Here is a 24,837-nt window from a genome sequence, read left to right as displayed (position 1 = left end):
CCGAGATAAGGACAGTTCCGGCATAATAGTATGTAACACACATATACATATCATTACACGAGTTGTTTGTGATATGTAATAGATATCAACTATGCCTTATTGACTATTGATTTTTCACATTTTAGTCAATCAGATATTTCTCATAAGAAAGATTTTCTAGGAGTCGTTTCTTAAATTACAGTTTTTTTCTCGTTTCGGTGTTTTTGTTTTTTTCTCGTTTCGGTGTATTTCGTTTACAAGTTGTAGTTATATTTCGATTCGTTTCGCTCTATTTCGTTTCTTTTCCGTTTCTCACTTTACAGGTAAATATTTCACTATAAATATCAATGATTTTTATAGAAAAATCCTTGTTCATAGCTTGTACAAACGTAATATAAATTGTCAACATATATGTTATTTTAATTGGTATCATAACGGCTTCAACTATGGGCTGAACCTTTGGACTGGAATGACTTACGACCGGAAGAATATATAACCACAAAAGAATGTCTAATCATCAAGTCTACAGTTTTTTGTAACAATGGTTAACAGGAAATTCGTTTAGAAATATTTTACAACATATTAAGGGTTCGTTTTAGCAGCATACACTCGGACTTCAAACTTTCGGTTCAGTTAAGAAAAGTGGGTAACCAATGTGTTCATTTTATTACGGTGTGATATTTTATTGGTCGGAGGACCAGTTACTGTCACTAAGAAATTTCCTCTAAATGATAGAAATATCCACTTTATCTGAACTTTAATGTCATATTTTAATATTTTGAAAAAGAGGACAATCGTTTGATATCCGCAGAGACATGTATATGTCTCTGATATCCGGAAAGTATTTATTTCTGATATAATATTCATTTTCACTTTTTGCGAGTTTTACTTATATACAATTACTCATTGTTCACATTTATTTCATACAAATATTGACAATTCGCATTTATGTCCATTTAAAACACATTTCCGGATATGAAAATCAGTGAAAAGGTGAACTCGATTTCACGAGACAGACTGGCCGAGCAAATGATCACTTCATAGAGCATAATTTTCCTCTAACAAGAACAAAAATTAAATGTTGCAAAAATATAAACCATTATAGTGATTGTTGAACTTATTCAAATAGTTTTTCCGTCTAATTTTGTTATTTTTCAGAAAATATAGAAGTCAAAATTGGTTTTATTGATGGACTACTTTCGTTCGGAATGATTTCCTATGGAAGGCCTTAGGTCTGTCATTTAATCTGACGTGTCTTGATTCTAGGTAAATTGACATTTAATTTCAACTTAAGAACGGCGAGAAAGAAATATAAATACGTAGCAAATATTCAAATGAAGCTATTGAACATTTCTTGGGTCCAGGCCTAGTTATGCTATTCACAGAAAAACAGTGAAAACTGCAATTGAGCTACTGACTACTGCATGATCCAACAGTCGAAGACTAGTTTATATGATAATAATTATAACGTCTTGGTCTTGCAAATTTTTTGGAAGACTTTTAAGTAAACACATAATCCTTCTCATTTGTTTAAACTCACATGTACTTACAGATGGAAACTGAATATAAAACAATTAAAACTGATTGAATAAGGAATAAGATCTCCCAAAATAAACTCTGAAGTAAAATTCTTGAGATAGGACAGATGGGTATCGGGTCCGTTCGCGCCCAATACACATTCGCACCCTACACGTTCGCACCCCACACGTTCGCCCCCTGGGTCCGTTCGCACCCTTTTTTTTAATTCAAAAACCCGATGAATTATAAGATGTTTTTTAAGATGTTTATCTCAAAATAAAGACAAATTCGGCAATCTTTTAATTTTTTAAATGAAATATTGTTTTAAATTGAATTGATGATTAATTATTTATGATTTCTGTTAATTATATATGGTGTTTACACAGCTAAACTTGATGTAAATTCTGCATGTAGTTATATTAGCATGTATTTAACTTGGTATGAGTAAAAACAATTAAGATTCAAAATGTTATTGTTGTTGAGTTTAAAGCGGTTTGGTATCTTAACATTTAAATAATATTCAACACAAAAAACCTTTTTTCGAAAGTCACTTTATTTTGAAACAATGAAAAAAAAAATACAGCAATACACTAACCAAAACACGATTAAAAAGATATTCAACACAAAAAAGTCACTTTATTTTGCATGTTTTGATACAATGAAAAAAAACTTATTTATAGCAATACAATAACCAAAACACGATTAAAAAATTATTCAACACAAAAATCGTTTTTAGAAAGTCACTTCATTTGAAAACAATGAACAAAAAAAATATTTATAGCAATACACTAACCAAAATACGATTGAAAAATTATTTAAGACAAAATCAATAAAAAGGGTGCGAACGTGTAGGGTGCGAACGGACCCGGGGTGCGAACGTGAAAGGGGGCGAACGTGAATGGGCGCGAACGGACCCGGATTCGGACAGATGTTGTTCTTTTTACCGATAATCAGTTTTAAATCCAGGTGTACAGATTTTGTATGAAAAAACAACTCTTTCATAAGTTTTTGTTTTGCTTCACTGCAACGTTTACACTGCATGCATTTAAAAATAATGATCAATGATTTTTAGTTTACCAGATTAACAACTTATATTTGTATTATTCTTAATTTTATGAATTACTTGTCTACATACGATTCTTTAAAACATGTACTGATATTATCCAACACCCACAAGAGACAAGCTGACATATTGGAAAATTATGACCAGGACTCTTCAAAGATGCTGTGAGATATCATCAATGAAACTCACAATAAGTTCAGGGTAGTATCCCAATTCCTAGATGATTTACCTTCAAAATAATGTCTATTTTTGGGACAATAGTGTCCTTCTAGACATACCACTTGGTTTATTGTCTCTGATGTTCTTTATGGCACAGTTATATTTAAGTCAAACATGTCAAATGGAAGGCCCTGTGTTGACATGTGAAGATACAGTTGTACATGTATACCAATTCTTTTAAATCTCACAACTAGATGCAAGACTGCAAGTATCAGCTGTCTGTCTATCACTTGCTGTGTTGTTGACCAACTGATAATTGCCACTAAAATTTAGAAAGGGCATTCAACAAACCATAATAAAATGATGACAATTATTATTAGTAACAAAATTTTAGTCACAAATGTTAGTCAAACATAGTCATACATTCAGTGAGTTACCATTTTAGATCTGATTCTTTTAGTAAATACAATGTAGTACTGGTATTTTGGTTAATTTTGTTGTTGGGTGGCTATCTAATTGATTTATACCTTACAAGTTACAACCCCTTTAATTCATGTTGTTAATCTTTGCTGTGACATTAATATTGTAGGATATCTCATGAAAAGATGACAGAACAGAAAGATTTATCAAACAATCCATTTGCAGCTTTGCTGACTGGTGGAGATGTGCCCTATAGCTTCCAGTCTTCTAAGGAAGAACAGGAAACTCCTGAATCACAACCAGGTATGTACATTTTATTTATATAAGACCAAGTCATGTTTATTGGGGGTATGTTTGGCTTTGCCAGTTGGCAGTGTAGCTGTTTTATATTTTATCAAGTGACAATTTTGGTGGAGAAAGAATAGATGATCATATAGTATTTGAAACATTTGCAAAATAAATCAAAAACTCATAATATGTGCACAGGTGACAATAAACAACTGATTTAGAATTATGCATTTACTTATGACTTCCATTTACTTTTTGTTGATTGTGTATTTTATTATGCCCTTGTTCCAAATGTTTCTGTCTGTCTGTCATATGAAATTATGGTGGCTATATATAAAAATAAGAAGATGTGGTATAATTGCAAACGAGACAACTCTCCACAAGAGACCAAATGACACAGAAATTACCAGCTACAGGTCACAGTACGGCCTTCAACAATGAGCAAAACCCATACCACATAGTCAGCTATAAATGGCCCCGAAATGACAAATGTAAAACATTTCAAACGAGAAAACTAACGGCCTAATTCATGTACAAAAATAATGAACGAAATACAAATATGATACACAGAAACAAACGACTGAATTACAGGCTCCTGACTTGGGATAGGCATATACAGAATGTGGTGGACATAAACATGTTAGCGGGCGCCTATCACTCTCCCTAACCTGGTACAGTGGTGTAAAAGTACAACATAAGAACAAACTATAAAAATCAGTTGAAAAAGGCTGAACTTATCAGATGGATACAAACAGAAATACATATAACAAAAACTCAGAGTGGAAGTGGCAGTGTTCTTATACATCCCCACAACAAAAAGACACTAAGTACAGAACTGAGAGTACTCAAAGTTACTGACAGCTAGTTCAAAGCCAATAACAACTAATAAAAAATCATGCATCCAAGACAAAAATATCAATCAGAAAACATCCAACATCCAATGGATTTAGTGTAAAGACGTCATTAACAGTTAGAGAAAAGCATGACCTTGTGCAATGCCAAGATACAGGTATCTACAGATTGTAGAGCCATGAATGTGCATATGTATATAAAAATGATATTTAGTTTGATTTAAATTTACTGATAACAAAATCAATATTAATACCAATAAAAACAATATTTCATGAACTACAAATCAGAGCTCCACAGCAAAAGTTAAAGAAAATTACCAACTGTAGTCTGTAGTCCACAAATTACGACCTAAAACCTGAAGATTGGCAATACAAACTTTAGATATAAACTCTGGACATATCAGAGCTTAACATATATCATAAGCCAATTCACTAATTTAAGAGGAAATTGATTTTGTTGTTGAAACTGGACTAACAAATATTAACAAGAATCTTGAGTTTAAGGAAATCAGTATGTGTACTTAAAATTACTTTAACAATGTGTAGGTGTTACTTCAAAAATATAGCTTATTTAGATAAAATAATAATATAGAATGGATAAAACCTACAACTTGTACTTACATGAATCAATTACCAATTAGACTGTTTAAATATTTGAATGGGGTTTAAAAGAGGTTTTCTTGCATTTTTGGGACTCATTATTTCCAGTTTAAAAGATAGACTAGTTTAATTATAACTTATTCAAAATTGAATGAATATTCTAATGCAGTGTCAAGTATTGTATATAGAAAAATACAAGTTTTAAGTATAGAACAAATATTTACATTCATCATCAACATTTTTTGTAGTGATAGCAGTAGAAATGAAAGCTGATGACTGGAAATCTGTGGCAGAGTACAAACTAGAAATCAACAATCTCATAGAAAATATTTTTCTACTAACTTTTGAAAAAGGTCAGTATTACTTGAAGTCAGTTATAAGGCAATAACAAACTTACCATCAAAGACAATAACAAACTTACCACCAAAGACAATAACAAACTTACCACCAAAGGCAATAACAAACTTACCACCAAAGGCAATAACAAACTTACCACCATTGCATTATAATTTGTAAGGTACAAAGGAAAGCTATAAATAAGGGGACCATCCAATTTTTTATATTATTTGCTAAAAATTATTTTCAATTTTATTTATTTTATAATGTGTTTATATATGCATTATACAATGTATTTGATTATTTATAATAAGAGTTGTTTACCTTACTATTAATTACCAGCCTTGCTTACTGGAACACTGCTTAGCTTTATACAGTTAGTATTTACAAAACTCTATACTTAGTTTTATTCATCACAATGGTAAAAGTTATGTGATAACATTTGAGTATAGTTGATAATATCAATAAATAATATTTCTTATATTACAGACCCTGAAGCATATACAGAAAGACCACCTAGATGTGTCTTTATGACAGATTTAGCACAAACTTTAGAAGGACAAACATGGCTAGATACGGACTGCTTAGAACAAGTTAGTATATGTTGACTGAACAGGTTTTTACTCAACACATTTTCAATCTTCAAATATGTACTACTGAATTCAAACTGGCTAAGTAATCTTAAGGTGCTACTTTTCATTGAAACTAGAGATTTTCAGTAAAGTAGAAATCAATCTGAAACACGTTTTTCTATTACCAAGATTATGTAATCTGTAGGCAGAAGATTTTGATGTTTGGTGAACACACCATCAGACTAATTGGTGGATAAGAATACAGACCTATCCGTATTATGAATAAAATAAAACAGGAGCTACTCAAGTAGTATAGATTCATAGAAGCCTCTTAATTTTGCAAGGAACTTATAATCATTGCTTGCATATTACACTGAGTATGTTCTATCAATAGGCTGTATTTGAGAGATTACTTATGAAAGACCCAGGATTATATATAGTATCACTAACATCAGCTAAAACAGAAGATGCTGAGTCAGCAAGAATGGCGGGAGAATCTCAAGTTTTACATTACCTGTATCAGTGTTATGTTAGAGTAAAGAACATGGAAAGTCAAAATAAGGTACATATATGATTTACATGAGATATGCCGTTGGAAATGTAAACTAAACTTCATGGAAATTGAAAATTGTTTTATTATTGCTCACATGCTTAGATTGGTAATTCATTTGAAAGAAATGCATAAAAGAAAATATAACAAATATTTCAGTCAAGTAGAAAAAATAGTGACCTCAAAAAATGTATGCTATGAAATCTGCATGACAGTCCCATATTGTAAAATGCTCTCATGGTTTCATCTCTTTATGATTTGATTGAAAATTATACAAAAGAGTTATGTATGCAATATCTCTGTCAAGATTAAAGATTAGTTCTGCTTGAAAATTTTCATCATGTTCATGGGAGTTATATTCTTATCTAAATTGTTTCCAAACCAGTCAGTTCATTCTACTGTGTTTTCTTGTATTTTTTTCTTTATGCTTTTGACACTCCAACAAAATTTTGATTACAGAGTCCAAAGATGAAATCAGAAATGAATAAATGCAAGGCAGTGATTGTAATGAATGCTAAGACCTGTCTACAACAACCAGATTTATATGAACAGAACCTGTCAAAACAGTTTGTTGATATTTATCAGTCAGAGGACAGTTTCTTATCATGTAAGTCAGATTGAATGATTGATTGATAGCTGCTTAACACCTAGCTGAAAATTTACATGCATATTCAGGACCTCATCTCCTTATTTTTATAAAAAGAAATGAATATACTCAGCTTTTAACTAGACCAACATGCTGAGTTGAATTTTTAATGTGCTTGCTGACAAATTGAGAATTGCAAACCTTTTCATTGGTCTTCCATATTATGGTAACTGCTTAACGGATGGCCATACTTCTATCATATAACATTTTAAGATTAATTATATCCCCACTTTAAAAAAGTGAGGGTATACTGTTTTACCTCTGTCTGTCCGTCCTTCCGTCAGTCAGTCCATCCATCCATCCGTCCGTCCCATGAATATTTTTCGTCACATCTTTCTCAGGAACTACATTGCAAGGATTTCTGAAATTTGGTTACAGGGGTTATATGAGTCAGCTATACCGTGTGATGTGTTTTCAGATTCATCACTTAACTACTTCCTGTTTACCAAACACTTATATCATTTTACACATGACATCCAAGTTGAAAATTTTCGTCACATTTTTCTCAGGAACTTCATTACAAGGATTTCAGAAATTTGGTTTCAGTGTTTATATAAGTCAGCTATACCGTGTGATGCGTTTTCAGATTCATCACTCAACAACTTCCTGTTTACCAGTATTTGGGCTGGGGGTAATTCAGTGAGCAGTAGCTCACAGTTTCACTTGTTTGTTTTATGTTTCAATTGTTTGAGGTTGTAAAAAAATAATGCCTGTAATGAAGAGGGTTTTTATTATGTTATGGAGTGTATCCTGTGCAGTTGAGGAGAGTGTGAGCTGGTAGTCCTGATAAGTTGAAAATCTTTAATTTACTTTGTTTTATAATTGTTATGTAACTTCAAATACATTTGTTACAAATTCTTGAAATATACCTTTTTTTCATTTAAAGGACCAAATGTTTTTAAGTCCTACTCATACTTGTGGTATTGTAAGGATACTAAAATTAAGTTTTCTACATTACAGCATATAGTCATGTCATTATGGTGGAATTTTTTGATAGAGTTGTGGAAGAGATAAATAAAAGTAAAGAAGATGGTTCATTGAATGATGTATTTAAACCCGTTCTAGAATCACTGAAGAACAGTATGATGAAAGATAGCTCCTTGATAAACCCAAATGTTCTCAGGAATATAGATTTTATGGCATTTTTTACAAGAAACCCTGAAATGGCTAAGGTATGTCTTTATAATATGTTCTCAATACTGACCAATCATTTATTAATTGAATGATCAATTTAAGCATTTTTTAACTTATTGAATAACTGTATTGATTGGAAAATGTTTTTATGTCCCCGCTGTAGCGGAGGGGGCATTAAGTTTTACCCTTGTCCTTCTGTACATCCATCTGTACGTCCCAAAATTGGTTTCCGTTCTCTAACTTTAGTTTGCCTCAACCAAATGTTATGAAACTTATACACAATGCTTATTACCACAAAACACAGATCAAGTTTGAATTTTGGTGGTGTCACTTATACTGTTTTAGAGTTATGCTCCTTTATGAATGGAAAAATTTGCTGAATTTTACATTTCCGTTCTCTAACTTAATTTTGCCTTAACCAAATGTTATGACACTTATTCACAATGCTTATTACCACAAAACATAGATCAAGTTTGAATTTTGGGGGCGTCACTTTTACCATTCTAGAGTTATGCCTCTTTACAAATGGAAAAATTGCTGAATTTTTTGTTTTTTCTGTAAAATTTTTAACGTGAGGGTACCCAATTTGCACCAATTTTGACAGTTTTTTATCTTCATTTATTTAAGAAACATACAAAAGTTTTCATTCTGGGTTTATTTTGTAGATGTATCTTTATTTACTATTTAGTTCCACATATTTGATTTTGAATCAATACTTAATCATAAAAAAATGGGTTTGAACCAACTTCCAAACAATCCAGAATTGGAATATGATGAGGAATATCTAAATTGCACCCATGCTTAACTACACATCTGTAAAATCAAATTACTGATATTTTGTTTAGTATCTCCACATTTTTTCAACACTTTGACAATAGTTCTTGCTTGTTATGCATTTTGTATGAAATGGATGTATGTGACATATTTTGATTTTTCATTTTTAAAAGTCGACTTTTTGTAGATGTCACATGCAACATTTCCTTAAATTTTACTTTGTTCACTTGAGACTTCATTTGTTAATATATAATCTGACTGTATTGTGTATCTTGAAGAAATTAAAATGTTGAAAGACCATAATGATAAATGATAAAAAGACGAAATGTTTAGTCTAAAAAAACCTATAAGATATCCGTCATTTTTTATGCAATATGTGTGCAAATTGGGTACTGTTACATTACATGTATTCATGCGAAGAAAATCAATATCTTATAACTGTAGCTTCCCCATTTGTAGATAATTAATTGCCTGAGTATAAGGTGTAGTGGTACTAGTACATCTATTACTTAGTTATAATATATTTCTACCATTATGATTGGTGTTTATAGGTACTGCTGGACCACAGTGCACCAAGAGATTGGAACAAAGGAAAGACCTATGAACAGACTTTACTAGGCTCATTATTCTGCTTTAGTTCTATACCAAGGTCAGAACTTGGTCCATGTGATTTTTTTGCAGATCCAGCATCAAAATCACAAAGAGATATTGATGCTATTGAAAACAGTATTCATCAGGTATAATTAAAGGAGTTTCACATATTTTTGATAATTTAAATGTATTGCACTTCAATAAGTCACTCATTTTAAATGTTGGTATTATTTCTTTACAAAAGAAGATTCTGCTTACAAGTTTTAATAGTATAATTCATTCCATTAAAGAATTTGATCCCGTCTTGGATTGTAAGAATGAAGCAAAAAACATTTTAACCATAAATATTTACAAAATGTATCTTCCTGATTCAAGTTTCTACAGTTATTTCATTGTGTATTAAATTTTGCTGAAAAATTCTTCATTTCGCATCAGTATTTAATTTTTTTTTGTAGCCTTTGACAAGAGTAGGAGATAAAGTTCATACCTTCTTCCTAAATTTGATCAAATCATCCCCACATGCAAAACATAATACACTACTGTGGATTGGTAGATGTATATCTGCTAACTCAGGTGGGTATAGTGTGATTTCATTTTGTAATAAATTCAAATGTTGAATGTAGACTTTGGCATATCCAAGAAAATACAATTTTCCCTCATTTCCCATATTGCCACCCGACAAAAATAAATGAATTCACAGTTAATCAGAACAATATTCAGTGTATTTGATAATATCTTTATCAAAATTAATACAGGACTGAATAAACGTATTTGCACTTTTAATATTTAACTGAATTTTGTCTCCAAATGACCTTAGATCTGCTCCGAATAACCTTCTGACGTCAAGCAACAATCACTTTTTCGGGCCAGGTGAGCTTTTCTCATCACTTGGCGTCCGTCGTCTTCGTTAGCTTTTTACAAAAATCTTCTCCTCTGAAACCACTGGGCCAAATTTAATCAAACTTGGCCACAATCATCATTAGGGTATGTAGTTTAAAAAATGTGTCTGATGATCCTGCCAACCAACCAAGATGGCCCCCATGGCTAAAAATAGAACATAGGGGTAAAATGTAGATTTTGGCTAATATCTCTGAAACTAAAGCATTTAGAGTAAATCTGACGCGGGTAAAACTGATTATCAGGTCAAGATCTATCTGCCCTGAAATTTTCAGACAAATCTGACAACCTGTTGTTGGGTTGCTGCCCCTGAATTAGTAATTTTAAGGAAATTTTGCAGTTTTTGGTTATTATCTTGAATATTATTATAGATAGAGATAAACTGTAAACAGCATTAATGTTCAGCAAAGTAAGATCTACAAATAAGTCGTCATGACCATAATTTTCAGTCGACCCCTTTAGGAGTTGTTGCCCTTTATAATCAATTTTTAACAATTTTTCGTAAATTTTTGTAATCTTTTACAAAAATCTTCTTCTCTGTAACTACTGAGACAAATTTAACCATACTTAGCCATAATCATTATTAGGGTATCTAGTTTAAAAAAATTGTCCGATGACCCCGCCTTCCAACCATCATGGCCGACTTGGTTAAAAATAGAACATAGGGGTAAAATGCAGTTTTTGGTTTATATCTCTGAAACAAAAGCTTTTAGAGCAAATCTGACTAGTGGCAAAAATGTTCATCAGATTTAGAGTTATCTGCCCTGAAATTTTCAGACTAATCCGAACAACCCGTTGTTGGGTTGCTGCCCTGAGTTAGTAATTTTGCAGAAATTTTGCAGTTTTTTGTTATTATCTAAGATATCATTATAATATATAATATCTAATACTTTTAATTATGATTTTAACCTTATTTTACATGATTTCCAAAGCATCAGTAAATACAGGTGAGCGACACAGGCTCTTGAGAGCATCTAGTTAATTGTGACGTCAAATTTTTTAAATTGTGATGTCAAATATTTTACGGGAACTTGTGTGATTTTACGTAATGGCGGACAAATTTGCATACAAGTGTAAATACGTCTATTCATATCATAATATGCCATTTGTTTGTCACTCATTTGTCTCAATGATGAGCTCTTTTCCATCCTTTGATGTTGATTGTATTCTGTTCTCATCTGTCAAAAAACTTCTTTGACATCAATGGACCAACTGGAACCAAATTTGACCTCATCATCCGTTGGGTTTGTAGTTTTAAAATTGTATCAAATGTTTCTTAAAGCCTACCACCATAGCAGCTGTATAAAAAAAAAGATTAAAGTGGACAACAGGAATCAATTATAAAGTTCATAAAAAGCTTATTAAGGTCCAATTGCTAATTAAGTTAAAGGATAAAGTCCAAGTTTGTTAAGGACTCCTCTAACAAAATTGTCATTGGATAAAAGGCAGATGTTACGTATCAGTGATCCCTTGATCTTCCAGATACATATGTTACAATATATAGTTTGATAGGAAATCTTCAACTCTGTACAATACCGGGGCCTCAGTGGCCGAGTGGTCTAAATAGTTACTACTGTAATCACTAGCCAGTCAACACTGAGGTTGTGAGTTCGAACCCCGCTTGTGCGGGTGCACTCGACTCCAATCTTACTTGACTAGGATTGTCAGTTTTCCTATCGAAGGTCAGTGGTTTTCTCCGGGCACTCTGGCTTCCTCCACCAATAAAAACTGGCCGCCACGAAATGGCCCAAAAGCGGTGCTTTAAAGTGGTGTTAAAACACCAAAAATAAAAAATATCAATCTGTACAATACCAAGATCAAGTGGTCAAAAAGTTCTTGATTTGAAAGCATTTTATACTTTATTTTTTGGTTTATTGTAGGTAAATCTAAGATTTGGTCAGCTCAGATGCCTCAGTTATTTAATCAGATGTATGCTTATGATGGATTTTGTTTAAATTTATGTTATTTAATGTTAAAACTGTCTGTGCCTTTCTCTGAACCACAGTGTGACAAACTTCTTAAAGTACAACCCAGTTATTGTTCTGTGGAAGTAAATGACAACGACAAGAGCCAACAGAAAAATATTCATGCTTTTGGTAAGTAAAGTAGTAGTCTCCCCTTAATTGTAATTTAGTCATCATTGTAGCATGCATTTTCTCATTTGAAAGACAAATATCATTGTTTCTTAAATTATTAAATTTGGTTTATATATATATACATATACATATATAGAAAGTGCCTAGAAAATCAACCTAGCAATGTTAGAATAGATCTGATTCTTTACTTCCTCCCTGAGCGGGACTGGAACCTGTACTTTTCACTTCTCACTTCTACGACAACACCGCCTAGCATTGCACAGACGACTTATCCCCTCCTCTAACTATATCTGATAGAAATCAGCTTTCATCTCAAGAGGTGTTACCTTCTCGTAGGTATTAAACAAGGACATCTAATCACAATAAAAGTATTTTTAAGTGTACAGGAAAGGTCATCTACTCATCTCTTCAGTATAATTACAGGATGATATTCTATTTTGAGAAGCATAAAAAAATCAGATCTATTCTAACAATGTTAGGTTGATTTTTTAGGCATTTCATAAATATTATAAAGCCTGAATAAGAAATCCGTTGGACAAGGTATAATTTACAGTTGTCACTACACATAGGCAGACATCTCTCTCTCTCTCTCTCTCTCTCTCTCTCTCCTCTCTCTCTCTCTATATATATATATATATATATATATATATTGTTATATGTAAAAGCCAAATATTATTTTATCCATCTTGTATGGGAAAGGATTTATATAGGTTGAGCCTTTATCCGATCCCTTTCTCTAATTCTCTAATATAATTGAATTGAGCAATAAAATCTTTGAATAGAATTGAATTAAATTTAGTTTTCTGAAAAACCAGTAAAGCAAGGCTGCTATTTCATCCAGTGGTTCTTAGGAAATGAGTGATATCAAATAGGTTACTACTTCAATTATGGTACATATTTTGTTTTGGGCTATATCTACAGTTGTATTTGAGGATTGTTTGCTAAAATCTTCCCTGGATCCAATACTGCTATTTTCAAAACAAATTTCCTATAAATGAATGTTGTTTAAATGCATGATAATATTTTATTTATATAAAGGCATAGATTTTCAAAAAAGCTACAAAAGTTAATTTATTTACTAAAAATTTGAAATAGAATTATCTTATTTTAACTTTGTATTGAAATTTCTTAGAATGATATTTTATAATTTTCAGGGTTGAATAAAGAGACCTGTTTAATACCAATGGCAGATAATGAACATTTGGAACCTTTAGAATCTTATAATTTTATATCTGAGTGTTTTTTCTTGACTCATCAATGTTTAAATATGGGGTTCAAACCTTTGAATGAAAAGTTTGTAAAACTAAATCAAAGTTTAGGAAGAATACAACGTTTATACCAGGATGCTACAAATCAGGGAGGAAATGATTCAATGGAACCAGTCAGACAGTTGAAAAGTAAAATGGAAGAAGGTATGAAGCGCCTGAAATAACTAATTTAAACAAAATATTTTTGGCGAGCTATTTATTTTCTTGTGTAGTGAGTTTTATTCGTTGCGAAAATGTCAAACTTAGATATTTTCTTAAACAAATACATTAATATTAACAAAGTCGACTATGAAGAGCTTAAAATGAAATAAAGTATTCATGAAAAAATAAGTTGGTTTATCATAGTTCATGTTTGAAATATCTTTTACAGGGGGCGGGGGACCGTCTAAGGATAAAAATATTTAACATTTTGACAGATTACTTTATACCTCCAGCAGATAATACTATTGAAAAGAGGCAGTATTGTATATTTGGCTCCATTGAAAGGTTCTGTTATCTTTACAGAAAATTATATGCACATTACATTTATGAAAGAAGTCATATTAAATTAAAATGCAAAAAATTTTTAAATCCCAAATTACAAACATTCACATGTGCATACACATTACACACATTTTATAGTTTGAGATTATACCTTAATGATGCATATTTTTTTTTACAGGAATGACTATTTATTTAAGTATTAGGGCAGCTGTAACAGAACCGAAATTTTTAGAAATGTCTTTGAACTTTCACATAGCAACTGCAACATGGATGTCTCTTGTTTCTGTTAGGGACAACCCACAATGCTTTAGTGATATCAAACTTCCTCTTCCTGATGAAGCCCCAAAATGTCTAGCCTGCATTCCAGAATTTATTATGGGAAATATTACAGACTTTACACAATTTCTGCATAGATTTAAAGATCAAGTCTTTGAGGTATGTTAAATAAAGGTATCCATTGGGTATAATAGGATAAATTGTAATATACTAAGAAGTTATTCATGGTCGTTTCATAAGTTTTTTTATTACCAAAGGGTCCAAAATAAAACTTTGTTTGAATCTACAAAAATTGAATTCTTGGGTTTTTTGATATGCTGAATCCCACAGTGTAATTAGGTTTGTTGATTTTGGGCTCAGTTTTCAAGTTGGTCCAAATTGTTGTCCAAAATGAAACTGTTTGATATCATAAAAAGTTGAATTATTGGGGTTCTTTGATATACCGAATCTAACCATGTATTAATATTTTAATTTTGGGTCCTGTTTTCAAATTGGTCCACATTATGGTTCAAATGGTCGAAAAATTAAAGTTTGTTTGATTTTAACAAAAAATTGCATTCTTGGGGTTCTTTGATATGCTGAATCTAACCATGTATTAATACTTTAATTTTGGGTCCTGTTTTCAAATTGGTCCACATTATGGTTCAAATGGTCGAAAATTAAAGTTTGTTTGATTTTAACAAAAAATTGCATTCTTGGGGTTCTTTGATATGCTGAATCTCACCTTGTATTGAGGTTTGTTGTTTTGGGGCTCGGTTTTCATGTTGGTTCAAATAGGGGTTTTAAATGAAACTTTGTTTGATATCAACAAAAATTGAATATATGAGGTTCTTTGATATGCTGAATCTAACCGTGAATTTAGATTTTGGATATTGGGCCCTGTTATTAAATTGGTCTACATTGAGGTTCAAAGGGTCCAAAACTAAATTTATTTGTTTGATTTCCTCAAAAATTGAATTCTTGGGGTTCTTTGATATGCTGACTCTAACCATGTATTTAGATTTTGGATATTGGATCATAATAGGTAAATGTCCAATTTCAAATTTTTTAAGTTCTTAGACCACATTCATTCTGTATCAAATACTTAATCACAATCCAAATTCAGAACTGTATCAAATTTGAATGTTGTATCCATACTTGCCCCAACTGTTTATGGTTTGACCTCAGCGGTTGTATCAAGCTGTGTCCTGCGGAGCATTTTATTCAGAAATGACATCAATTAAATGATACATTATGTCTAAGTTTCAAGTTCACAAAATATAAGTAATTGTGCTAAAACTGAGCAAATAATATAATTTTTGATGTCTTTTAATAAAGTTATTGGAATTTCTATTTCATCATCATTATAATAACTCTCGATAGTGATGGGAAAAGTATGTACATATCTTGATGCAGTTGTCCACATAGGTAATGGTGTCCAGTGAAAATCTGTTCGGTCAAAAATCCCTTTCAATATAAACTAGACTACCAAGAAACTGATATGGAGTGTTGTGGTTAGTGTATAAAACACTAAAATTACCCAGACTGTTCTTATTTGATTTTAATGTGTATGTAATATTTCTAAGGGCAGAATCTCTTTCCTTTTAGTAGTGTCTCTCATTTAGGAAAGACATGTTATTTATTAGCCATCTCTTCAACATGTTTCAAAATATCTTCATATTGTAATAACTATGAATAAAAAGCTTAAGAGATTTAGGTTACACTTCAATTAGAAAGAAACACAATAAAATAGGTTAATAATAACATTTAAGTATCTGTACACATCAATTCAAGTTCTTTAAGTCATCCTGAATAAGATATAGTATTTGTATAAAGCAACCTAAAAACAAACAATATTTTATCATTAACTTTCAGTTTGTTGGTGAGAAACTAAGCCATTTTATGACATTGATATTGGTATATATGGGTAATCCAGATCGTATGAAGAACCCGCATTTGAGAGCAGAATTAGCTGAAACTTTAGCTATGTTGTTACCTAGTGAACAAACCCAGAACAGAGCTCTAATGTCAAGGTAAATAATCAGGTTTCATTGTTATTTCACATTGTTGTTAATTTGTGATCAAGCACAGAAAAATGCTCTTTTATCAAGGTTAATACATCCATTATAATTTTGTCTGATTTAGTTGAAATTTTGAAATCTTCAGAATCTTTTCCATTGCTTAGTATGTAAATATAGTTATCTGAACTGTAAAACTAGAAATTGTTTGCTACTGTGTAATGTCAGATACACATTAATATCTCATGTATGTGTTTTTATGATAATATCTGCAATTGCAAAGAATAAGCACGAGATGATAATATCTGCAATTACAAAGAGAAAAGCACTGTTCAAAACTTTCACGCTAACCGAAAAATTGAAATTAAAAAAACAAATGCAATTTATAAAAAAAACCTGAATAATTTCAAAAATGCTGTCATATTCCAGAATAGAACAATAGTTTCTCTGGTCAATTTGTTCATCTGGTAGATTGTTCCCATATTTTTACAGGTATTACAAAGGACAGTTATTTGTACAGCATCCATTAATTGACCATTTGGCAGAAAAGTTACTACATGTATTTGTTAGTATAGAGATGACAGGCCAAAGTGTACAGTTTGAACAGAAATTCAATTACAGAAGACCTATGTATCAAGTACTAGAACATATATGGGAAATAGAATCACATAAAAATGCCATTAAGGTAGGTTGATAAAACACAAGAAACATATTAAACATGAATCACAAAATGATGGGATAAGATAACTTATTTTATATAAAATATTTTTAAAAGTAAATATGTATTTATCTTTCCCAGTTTCCCTCTCCCTCCTTCTTCATGTAACTATTTTTGATGTAAAACATTCAAAAGGACATTTTATTATAAATACAGTGTAAGTTTACACAAAAGATGAGTACCAAAGAAATTTGAGACTTCACCAGTTCATTACTTTATATTTCTATTTGAATTCTATGCAGCACAGAATTGTAAGAACAGCATGGTTTTAATGCAAAAAAGGAATTTATATCAAGACATTCATACCATATTTTTTTTCTGCTAGTCAGTTTAGTTTACATTTCATCTACTTTGTTTATCATGATCCTTAAAAGATATCAGTCATAAATATATGACATGAAATATTAGACTACAATACAATTTATTCTTAAGGGGGAGATAACCCTTTACAGTGGAAACATTGATTTCGTGAAGACAATCCCAAAAACAAAATATAAACAAACTAAACTAATATCAAAGTTTAAAACCAAAAGGAAAAAATTACAATAAATCCAATTGAAGAATTTTCAAAAAATATATTTCAGAGTTTATCCCGATTTGCAGAAGAGAATATAGAAGCAACAGATGCACCTTTGTTCCTGAGATTTATAAATCTCCTCATTAATGATGCTATCTTCCTGCTAGATGAGGCATTAGATGTATGATTATTTATAGATATTGTTAAAGCAAAGCATTGTGGGTAAACTTCAATCAGAGATCAACCTAAAAAATGAAAGTTAACAAAAAAATTATATGGTTTGTCACCTACATTGAAGTAATAACACATTTTCTCTTAGTAATTGATATCAGCATGATTATAACTTTTTGCATCTGGTGCAGTAAAATTTGTATAATTAATGTTTTATCTGTTCAAACACCTTTTTATCACTTCATCTTTATTTATGTTTGAGGTAATGTGACAAAAAATTTTTTTTTCTCACAATGCATTATTTTGATTTTGAATATTAACAGTTCTTAAATATTTGTAAGTGATCAGAATTAAAGGGTAAAAAGATCAACATTTTTTCAAAGAGAAAGCACAGTTGAAATAGGATTAAAAATAATAAAAAAAACATTAGTTTGAAATAAAATTAATTAAATGGAAGAAAATACAAAAGTAGCTTCAAGATAAAATTTCTATTGTTATTTTCAATGTAGTACATGAGTCAAATCAAAGAAAAGGAACAAGCCAAAGAACAAGGAGAATGGACCAGTATGACACCCGAACAAAGACAGGAAGCTGAAATGAGTCTACGACAACTTAGTATGATAGCTCGTTATCACAATGTCATGGGAAATCATACTATACATATGTTAGAACTATTGACTAGGGAGATCAAATCTATATTTTGTCATAATTCCATGGTTGACCGAATCTCAGGAATGTTGAATTACTTCTTGGTCAATTTAGTAAGTAACAGTAAAAACTTTATTAAAATATTTAGGAAAATACAATAAAATGAAATAAAAACAAACAATAAATTCTGCCTCACCATTGTAGTAAATGTGTCATACATTAAAAAATGAGGAAGAGGTCTTGCCTCAATGCTCTGCCATCAGGGCAGTAAGACACAGAATACCAACCATACTCTTATACTGTAACACAAAGATTGCCCCGAAGTTATGGGACTGTAATTGTCAGAATTTATTAAATTTTTCACATATTGTACCACAACTTGAGTTTGCTTTGATTGATTCTGTGTACAACTTTACATAATTGTTGGAATTGGTGACAATATGATTGAAAGCCTGCAAAATATCCCATTTTATTCTTGCAACAATTTCAATATGCACAATAAGGCTGTATTATGCGCTCTTGGCACAACTGTTATTCAATAATGCACAGCTTCACTGTGTCAAAACTTATTACAAAAACCCATTAAATACAACAGCTAATACTACAAAAAGATACAACATTAATCCTAAAGTGTTATGCATATACTGCAATTTTAACTGAATTGTCATTAATGTAGTCTTCTTCATTATATTTTCTTAAAAGCTCAGATGTTAAATCTTGTAATTCATGAATTTTACTATCAATTGATATTTATAAATGTATTATTGCAGGTTGGACCAAAACAGAGAAATTTCAAAGTAAAAGACAAAGATGAATATGAGTTTAAACCTCAACAGACAGTATCTGATATATCACAGATATATCTCAACCTAGAGGAGGATGTAAACTTTTGTATTGCTGTTGTAAATGATGGAAGATCTTACTCAGATGATCTCTTTCCTAAAGCTATTAATGTTCTCAAGAAAATACATAAACCTGCTTCAATGATAGAAAATATGGAAAATCTTCATTCCAAAAATCAGGTAAATGCATTTTCCATTAAAATGTAGATAACAATCTGAAATTTCCTGCATTGCCATTTTTCAGTAGTGGTACATGATGCCTTTAGGCTGATATAATCACAAGTATCAAGTACATCTAATGGGACAGGCATGTGAGGCACATACAGAATGTGGCTTTGTTAAACTTGTTTATTAGTGTTCAACTCTTTCTCTTACCATGGACAGTGGTGTAACAACCCAACATAAGAATAACCGAACAGTTGAAAAGGGCTCAACTTATCCAATTTGTATTTAACACAAAATCAAATAACATAAAGTCAAAAGAATCAAAGTACCGTGTTATTAATTACTCGCAATTACTGAAAGCTAGTTCAAAGCTCAATTTCAACTAACAAACAAACCCTGTCATCCCAGACTAAACTATCAATTAGCACACCTCTAAAGGATTTAGTTTTAAAATTTCATAAGCAGTATGAGAAAGTATTTAAGTTTATATGACTGGGAAGTTTTTATTTTTTAGAAACTAAGATTACAGCAGAAAGCAGATGAAGAACTATTTGCTGATCCTCCTGAAGAATTCTTAGATGAAATTATGGGAACTTTAATGAAAGATCCGGTGATATTACCTTCTTCAAGGAACATTGTAGACAGATCTACAATAGCTAGACATTTGCTCAGGTATTATATGTGCTTTATATTATAGATAGATTTAAAAGACACTCAGATAATCATGTGCTCAATGTAGTACATAGATCGACCATAGCCAGACACTTACTCAGATGCCCAATTTTCTAGATATATCTACCAAAGCCAGACACTTACTCAGGTGTTCCATTTGGTAGATAGATATACCAAAGCCAGACACTTACTCAGGTGCTCCATTTGGTAGATAGATCTACAATAGCCAGACACTTACTCAGGTGCTCCATTTGGTAGATAGATCTACCATAGCCAGACACTTACTCAGGTGCTCCATTTGGTAGATAGATCTACAATAGCGAGACACTTACTCAGGTGCTCCATTTGGTAGATAGATCTACAATAGCCAGACACTTACTCAGGTGCTCCATTTCGTAGATAGATCTACCATAGCCAGACACTTACTCAGGTGCTCCATTTTGTTGGAAAATCTACCATAGCCAGACACTAACTCTGGTGCCTAATTTTCTAGCTATATCTACCATAGCCAGACACCTACTCAGGTGCCCTATTTTGTAGATAGATCTACCATAGCCAGACACTTATTCAGGTACAGCATTTTGTAGATAGATCTACAATAGTCAGACACTTAATTAGGTGCCCAATTTCGTAGATAGATCTACCATAGCCAGATACATGATACAGGCTCCTAAGACCATTTAGTTTATCAGTGTTCCGATTTTTGTAATTTTAGGAAAATAGAGGTCTTTTCTAATTTGTAATAGTTACATGTTTAAAGTAGTAACTAGGACAACCTTTGAAGTACAGTCGACTCTCGTTATCTCGAAGTCAGCTGGACCAGAGAAATATTTCGAGATACCCGTAGTTCGACTCAAACGAAAACCGGAAGTTTGACAATCCAAGGGACATAACTCTTGCTTAGCTTGATAAGGCTAAAATAAATCCGGATGGGAAGGGGATCAATATTCTGGTCTCAGATTGATGTTTTTGTATGTTATGGTCTTTTATTATTATAATAACATTTTATGTCTCTTATTTATTCCTTTGTACAGATACAATTTGTCCCTGTGTCTTTTAGCCGAGAGAGTCATTTCCAATCGATCTTAGCGTTATTTTAAAGTTGACAAAATTGTTCATTCTTGTATACAAGAGATTTTAGAAAATTTAGATTTCTTTAAATTTTCTTTCATTAAAATATTTTTCTGCAAGAGAAAATACAAAAAAAAATAAATAAAGACGCTGATTGAGTAGTTTTGGGTTGATCACCAACGGAAGTCTTAATCCCCACTTTATACACAGCCAAGCTCATTATATATGATTACGATTAATTGTTTTCAAACATTTTAAATAATTTTTCATAAACTGTAACAATGTATCACTAATTATTTATCATGGTGATCAAAGATAATCTTAGGTAAACACTCGTGGAAAAAGCATGTCATAAATCAATACAGTGGTCAGTGGCAAGAAATTTAATTACACCTGTATTATCAGATTAACTCTTCAGTCCATTTAAATCCCCAAGGTCATGTTTTGACATATGTGTTTTAGTTCGAGATAAATATGAATTTTGAATGGTTTTGTAAACCTTAGGACCGTAAATTTAGTTTGAGTCAACCGAAATTTTGACTCATCCAATTTCGACTCATCAGGAGTCGAAATACATATATTTATATGGAACAAAGTTCAGGACCGTGAGAAAACTTCGACTCATCTGAAATTTCGAGTCAACCGAGTTCGAGACAACGAGAGTTAACTGTAATTTTTTATGCTTTCTTTCAGCGATCAGAATGACCCATTCAACAGGGAGGCATTATCATTAGATATGGTTATACCACACACAGAACTTAAGGAGAAGATTGAAGCCTGGAAAGAAGAACATCGAAAGAAAAGTTGATAGTTGATAAATAGAACTGAAAGACAAATAAGAAGAATTCCAGAATGTTGAATGGTTTAGCACTGTCTACAAGAATATGAAACCATATATTTTCTGTGATAGATACATTCATTAAACTTGTATTGTCATAATTGTATGTTTGTGCCATGAGGAGAAAGAATATTGGAAATTTATTAAGAAAATATCCATTAAGAGAAGAATGTTATTCAGTTTAATTGACTGGGTTTATTTGCAATTCCATTATGTAAGCACTTGAGGTAGTGTTAATCTCATAAAAAAAATGTGGATTATTGGGTAATAATCATGCTACAAAGTCTTTCCGCTGACATCCATGGTGTTTTAAATCTTTGACACCATACATTACATTTTAAAGGTTTAAAACTCATACAAAATACAACCAGTAGCTCATGTTCAAAAACATGCATGAAATATTTGCCACTGGACGTTTAGCAACCAACAATCAATCAGACATCATGTTCAAAAAGAAAGGTTTTATTATAAACAACATCATGTGTCTAAATATTTTTTTTCAGATTCACTTAAAAGATATTTGTCTAAGTTTAAGGTTGTTTCCAATTTTACGTCTCACTTGAAGTTGTACTGCAATTTGCTGTCATCATTTTTGTCATTTATTTGTGAACACATGTGATAATATTTTAATGATTTCAATGAAATTTATATACAATGAACTTTAAAACATTATAAAATCACGTTGATAATTCTAGTCATATGGGTTCAAGAATCAGCAGTCACTGTTACAAGTTTAGTTGATTGTTTTTTATGGTTGAATTAGGATCTAGAAAAATTGATAAAGGGACTAGCTAAATTCAGATTTTTTTTATCATTTTTAAGGAATTTGTCCCAAAAGCAATACACTAGTTATGTCTTAAATATTTAAGAGCCACAGTTTTGCTTAGGATTTTCAAGTAACTTAATTCAGACTACAGGGCTATTGGAATGATCAATATGTATTATATCTTTTATGTTAAGTGTAAAAAAGATTAGTTTTGTCCATCAAAGGAAGCAATTATCTCTATCATACTATCATATCAGACTCATGAGGCATGTTTATCATTTTTAAATTGTAGTTTCATGATCTTAATAGCTGCAAGGATTTGAATCTGTATCAACAACAGTAAATTGCTTTTACTTGCTTTATAAATGCAAAAAGAAAATTAACAAAGAAAAGTGTTATTTTTACATTCTTGTTAGGTATGAAGATGATACAACCTGTGCCAAGGCAGTTAACAATGATAAACTCCAACTATGCCAAGGCAGTTAACAATGATAAACTCTTTAACTATTGATTAAAAACAGAGGAAAAGAAAGACGGCATTGAATAACTAAAATAAAATACATGAAAAAATATAATATGTAGTTTTACGCATTAAATATTTCAAATACTTCTGATTTTGTTACATATGTATATTTGTTTTATTTAATATATCTTGTTATAACTTTTTAATTGTTATTTTTTTGTTAATCCATATCATATGTTTTAAATTGTACAATCATTTGCTTGTTTGTTTCTTATTCATATGAATCATGCAATATTCAAAACCAGTCACATCTAGGAAATTAGGTAGTTAACTTAAACCATTCATCTTTTAACATAATTTTCTTAACTTGTTTTGTGGATATGTCCAAAGAGCCTTATTTTAAACCATTCAGGTATGAAATATTTAAATCATGCAAAAAGGGTGCAAATCATATGATTTTGATCATTAACGTTGGTGTCAAGACACTACTTGCAAGAAAAAAAAAAGGTTGATAGCTGATTTTCTGTATTGACAGAAGAGATTGTGTTTTGTATTCTGTAAATGTTAGTACAAAAGGTATATGTTTTCAGTGTTCTTACTAGCACCTTCTATAATCAGGGTACTCAGTAATTTTTTACAGATTTGTTAAAAGTTGTTAAATAGATTGTTTCCCATCATACTTAAGTATCGAGATAAAGATTCCATTCTATAATCAGTTGTATGATTTAGATGTGTTTATTTTTCTTTCACTCCTGGAGGCAAGACATAAGTTTTACATATTTGGCTTTAGCTTTGTCAACATCTTATGCCAAGTTTTCCAATCTTGTCCTTTTCAGAATTGGTTCTAAAGATAGATCAATGAAATTTAGTAAACATGTCATCTATATAGTTTAAATTCAAGAAGAATGTCAGGCCCTCATTATGTTCCACTAACGTTACAGTTTGTTACGTTTATGCCTAATTATCAAGACTATGAAGAAGTACTTGATCTATGTTACCCTGTATTTTGATGTAGTAGCAACTATGCATTTCAATTACAAGCCCTTGTTTCTTGGCTGTTAAATGTTTGATTGATCAAATGAAATGATTACTAATTAATTAAGTAAATAAAAAGAAGTTCTAACAAATCAAAGAAGGGTGTCAAATTCATATAAATTCCTTAAATTTCCATGCATATACACAATGTATATGATATTTCATAGTCAGTCAAATTGATATTTTTTCTAAATCTTTTAGAAAACAAGATGAGACATATCTCTGTGTTAACAGTTTTATTTGCAATATCTTTAAATGAACTAATTTCATAGTTATTTCTGATATTTGTACATGTTTGTTTTCTAAGGTTTGTTTTGCAGAATAGTGTAAAATTTAATTGTATACCTGAAAATATCAACTGTGCAAAACATTTGAATAAAATCATTTAATATCTCAAGAAGAAGATACATTTGTTGTTTCATATTATTGTCGG

At 31.1% G+C, this 24,837-nt stretch overlaps 1 protein-coding gene across 1 annotated transcript; it reads left to right on the top strand.

Annotated features, from left to right (window-relative positions):
* Positions 1 to 1,193: 1,193 nt before the first annotated feature.
* Positions 1,194 to 24,809, top strand: LOC127710311 (ubiquitin conjugation factor E4 A-like). Its single transcript, XM_052216111.1, has 19 exons — positions 1,194 to 1,245; positions 3,309 to 3,442; positions 5,127 to 5,231; positions 5,704 to 5,807; positions 6,181 to 6,348; positions 6,796 to 6,943; positions 7,943 to 8,154; positions 9,442 to 9,627; positions 9,937 to 10,054; positions 12,259 to 12,474; positions 13,629 to 13,886; positions 14,404 to 14,660; positions 16,356 to 16,513; positions 16,991 to 17,183; positions 17,801 to 17,914; positions 18,414 to 18,665; positions 19,323 to 19,574; positions 20,074 to 20,231; positions 21,996 to 24,809. Exons 2-19 carry the CDS (start codon positions 3,325 to 3,327, stop codon positions 22,108 to 22,110), a joined length of 3,132 nt encoding a protein of 1,043 aa, XP_052072071.1. The 5' UTR covers positions 1,194 to 1,245; positions 3,309 to 3,324; the 3' UTR covers positions 22,111 to 24,809.
* The last annotated feature ends 28 nt before the right edge of the window (positions 24,810 to 24,837 follow it).

This window comes from Mytilus californianus, unplaced genomic scaffold, assembly GCF_021869535.1.
Source record: "Mytilus californianus isolate M0D057914Y unplaced genomic scaffold, xbMytCali1.0.p SCAF_7, whole genome shotgun sequence".
Lineage (NCBI taxonomy): Eukaryota > Metazoa > Mollusca > Bivalvia > Mytilida > Mytilidae > Mytilus > Mytilus californianus.
Note: the sequence above shows the minus strand (reverse complement) of the source record. Positions and strands in the feature narration are given on the sequence as shown.